This window comes from Sinocyclocheilus rhinocerous, unplaced genomic scaffold (genome assembly GCF_001515625.1).
Source record: "Sinocyclocheilus rhinocerous isolate Xijiao unplaced genomic scaffold, SAMN03320098_v1.1 scaffold4625, whole genome shotgun sequence".
NCBI lineage: Eukaryota > Metazoa > Chordata > Actinopteri > Cypriniformes > Cyprinidae > Sinocyclocheilus > Sinocyclocheilus rhinocerous.
In genome coordinates this window covers 147677-152167 of record NW_015663246.1, presented here as the reverse complement: position 1 = coordinate 152167, position 4491 = coordinate 147677, and the positions used below count along the sequence as shown (strand labels likewise).

The window sequence follows — 4491 nt, the reverse complement described above, 5'->3', positions numbered from 1 at the left end:
TTCATGGAACATGATCTTTACTTAATATCCTAATGATTTTTTGGCATAAAAGAAAAATCTATAATTTTGACCCATTCAATGTATTTTTGGCTATTGCTACAAATATACCCCAGCGACTTAAGACTGGTTTTGTGCTCCAGGGTCACATATATACATTACTGTTAAAATGTTTTGGGGTCAGCAAGACTTTTTAAAGTAATACTTTTATCCAGCAATGATGCATTAAAGTGGACAAAAATGACAGTAATCACATTTATAATATTATTTAAAAAAAATTCATCAAAGAATCCTTAAAAAAATGTGTATGACCCCTTTAAGCAGCACAACTGTTTTCAACATTGATAATAATGTGACACTGAAGACTGTAGTAATGATGCTGAAAATTCAGCCTCGACATCACAGGAATAAATTACATTTTAAAATATATTAAAATATAAAACAGCTCTTTTAAATTGTATTAATATTTCACAATATTACCATTTTTGCATTTTTGATCAACTAAATCCAGCCTTGGTGAGAAACTTTTTTTTTTTTTTCTTCAAAAACATGCACAAAAAACAGTAGTGTAAGAAAGAAATGTCATTGTGCATGTAAATGCACAAAAGGAAACCAAAAAAAAGGATCTAGCAGGGTTCATTGAACTCTTTCATGAACTGTGGGCAGCTTATTTTAATGCTTGCATTCAGACCCCTTTCAACACAGTCAGGTTCATACCATTGTTTAGTCTGAATCATCTATAGAAACGCATATAGTTTCTGTACTGATATATAGGACGTGTGAATGGCTGAATCTGTCCAGGTCACATTTCACTCCAAAATCATAAAGAAAGAAGAAATTATGTTGCTTAAATTGATCCTATTTTAAGACCATTAAGATTTTTTCCCCTGTCATGACATTGACATTTAAGTACATCAGAGCTCAAAGGTAAAACCTTGGGTGAGGGAAGATGTGCTTAATTGCCATTTAAATGAGTTAAAAACTTGTTAAGACTGTAAAGGTTTTATCATCTTTATTATCTCAGTATCATCTTTATAATGTTTTCCATTTGATTCTGGGGTGGAATGAGACCTTGAGGTACACCAACACTATATTTGCAACACACACTGAAGCCACTTATTAGTAAGCCTAAGACATCTTCACCATTTATGGTGATGTCTGTGAGTTTAGCATGGGATGCAGTCAGAATTGAGATGATGTAGCAGAGTGACTCAAAAGTAGAGATGTGGTCTCCATGTTGGAACTCTAAAGTACAAATGAAACTACTATTCATCTTTGAATGAGGCAAGACAATTATAGCTTTATAATCAAGCCGCATCGCACAAGCACTTCATAATTCCGATTTAAGAATGCAGTCAGCATGTTTCATCACAAGATTTGGGCGAGATCCTTTGAATTTGATGTGCTGCTCAAACTTGAGGTTGTTAATCATCAGCCTGTTGTAGTTTTCTTGTGGTGAGGTCATGTGACTGAGACCAGTAACGTTCAGACTATATATATTGTGGTTGTTCTCAATAGTATTTCTGTGCTTTTTGATGTAATAAAGATATGATAATTGCATCTTAAACTGTGGTGCAGAACTATTATAATTGATCATACGTGATGGTTTGGTTTCACTGACATTCACACCCACCCAAAACTGGGCGGTTCTTTCTACATTGCAGTGATGACACAATATTGAGTCACTTCCTCATTAATTGCTTTAGAGCAGTTCCTACAGAAGCCTGGCTGCTATAAGTGAGGGTTCAGAGAGCTTCTGGCTCATTGTACTGGAGGCTTCACTGAAGGAAAGCTGTTGTGGACTGCTGGCGGCTTCAGTTCCTGGTAAGACTTTGCTAATCATATCTTTATCTTTTGAACAGTATTATCCCTGGAATCGGAGCATCTCTTCAGAAACCTTTTAGGGAGTACTTGGAGGCCCAGAGAGCCAAGCTTCATAACCCAGCGGGCGATGGAGCAGCAGCTGTAAGAATCAACCAATGACTTCTCATTTCATTTATTTAATAACTTTTTTTTTTGTTTGTTTAATATATTTAAAAATATATTTTAAAAAAAAGTGTATTCTCATTCAATTTATTTCTCACATTTCATTTTTTATTTAGAAACCTTTTTCTTGATTCTAAAAGTATTAAAGGCAAACTTAATTTGGCCCAAAAATCTTAAGTAATTCTGATTTTTTTTAAAAATAATTATATTTTTTGATTAAAAAAATATGAACAAATAAAAATTAAACAAATAAATATTAATTTTTTTAATGGCATTTCATAATTCTTGAAATTTAAAGAAATTTAATTTGGTCCAAAAATCTTAATTTAGTAATTCAGATCTTCACGGAGTAATTCAGATTTAAATTTTTTTCAATAATTTATATTTTCATTCAATTATTTATATATATATAATTTTTTATTTTTCTCTCTGCAGGGTGAAAGCTGGCTCTCGTGGGTATTTGAGAAGGTGGTGCTGGTCATGGTGTGCTATTTTATTCTGTCCATTATTAACTCCATGGCACAGAGCTATGCCAAGCGTCTCCAGCAGAAGAAGTACTCGGAGGAGAAAACAAAATGACGGACTCACAGAAAAACATCTCACGCTCTTGTTTTGGAACCTACGAAATATCGAAGCTAAAACTACATGAGCACTGATTTATGTGCGCTTCTGTATGTTAACGTTCATTCAGATCCCTTTAGTTACGTGGAGTCCCTCTTCATTTGTCTGCAGTGTGCTCGGCTATTTAAAATCAGATTTAACCTTTAGAGATTTGTCTTTACGGAACCAAGGCAGTCTAGCTAACAGGCTGTGTGGAGTCATATTTGTTGCAATGCCTTATGCAACATTTGGAGGTCATGCTTCCATTGAAGTGAATACAGTTCTTAATCAATAGATTTATTTAATTTCTAACATACAGGTATGGATGGGCAGGGTGTTTTGTGATTGGAATTTTCAGGGATAGTTTTTTTTTAATCAAAATTGATGTCATTTTGTATTTCTTTAACTGTTTGAAGAGGATAGCAATATCAACTCAGATCATCGTGGTTTTTAAATAGTTTGCACATCTTGTAAAATAATGTTTTGACTATGCGCACATGATGTTTATTCTCCAGTCTTAAACCAAAATGTCACAAACTAGTGGATGTAACTTTTAACCTAAGAAAATTAAGACGTAATATTTGCATATGTTTGTGCATTTTGACCTTTGACATTTGAACTAAAACCATAAGTTGATCCATACTTTCCTCTTATTTCGGGCTGAAGTATTTGTGTAGCTAATAATGATTTCTCTCAAAACTATTGTTGCATAATTTGTTTTGACATTAAATTCATTAATACATCTGCTGTGTTACATTTGCATTTTACATAAAAAAAACAAAAAAAACAATGAAAAATCAGATCTCTGGGTTCAGACCAATGAATGACAGAAGTTGGAGGATGTGGCCTAAAAGAAGGTATGTGGAAGATATCTGTCTGTCTGTCTGTCTGTCTATTGTTCTCTGTCTCATAAACTTTCAGAAGTGTCCTGTTTCAGTGTGTTGTGCTCATTCAGTCGTAAGTGTCCCATTCTGTCAGGTAGCTTATCAGACTGGTGTTGGCTTTAAGTCATATGGCAAGATCAGTCTAATAGGCTGCCTGAAATTTTGGGCTTTGTCACCATACGCATATTTTTAGTCTGAATTTTGTGCTAGAAATGTTCAGCTGATATAGCTACTAACTAATGAATGTGTTCTCCAGTGTACAATGGATCTGAGTATCCAAAGGATTTATTTTCCCCAGTTTACTGAAGCAGATCATATGTGAACATATTTAACTGAAACATCTTGCTTTTGTTTTTAAACTAACTGTTGATTTGTTTTCTAGGTCTATTAGTCTGTAATAGTCTTATTCTGGTTGCCATTTTCTCATTAAATTCAGTTGTTTATTTAAGAGAATAAATGTGTTATCAAGATCGGTTTCATTTTATACCGAATAAAAAATGTTTTCAGTTTGTTTTGGCTATAAAATGCTGCAGTTTTCCCACAATAAACTGGTTTCCTCCTTACATGTGTTTTGCCATTTATTAAAAAACACGTTATAGTAGGCCAATCAAAGAATCAAACATTTAGGCATGCTTATGGTGCATTCAAGTCATGTCGGATAGATCGTATTTACGAGTTGAACGCACATGCAGGGTGCGTGGCTCCCCTTAATAAGACATGGGCTCCCCTGAAAACGTGATTTGTGAAATTTTGGGGGGTCTCAAAAAATATTGACAATGTGTTATTTTGACGTGCAATTTCAGTTTTGTGTAATGTGATCATTGTGGATTATTATGTGTTACATTGCAAAAATATCATTCATTCATGCATGACGGCGATTTAAACCTAATTCACTTCAATAAAGATAACTATACATGCTATTCTTGTCATGAGCATCAAGGTGTGGGGGCGCTGCGGTGCAAATTCCACTCATGTTTAGTACATGTTAACTCAAAGATTCGTAGAAAAAATATAGAACATTATT

The 4491-nt window shown here is 33.9% G+C and overlaps 1 protein-coding gene across 1 annotated transcript in view; it reads left to right on the top strand.

Annotated features, from left to right (window-relative positions):
• LOC107728773 (vacuole membrane protein 1-like) overlaps positions 1–3305 on the top strand; it is an 8554-nt gene extending 5249 nt beyond the window's left edge. Inside the window, exons 8-9 of the mRNA XM_016539051.1 lie at positions 1860–1962; positions 2419–3305. Coding sequence (XP_016394537.1) covers positions 1860–1962; positions 2419–2562 — 247 coding nt within the window. The 3' untranslated portion in view covers positions 2563–3305. The remainder of the gene's footprint in view (positions 1–1859; positions 1963–2418) is intronic.
• The last annotated feature ends 1186 nt before the right edge of the window (positions 3306–4491 follow it).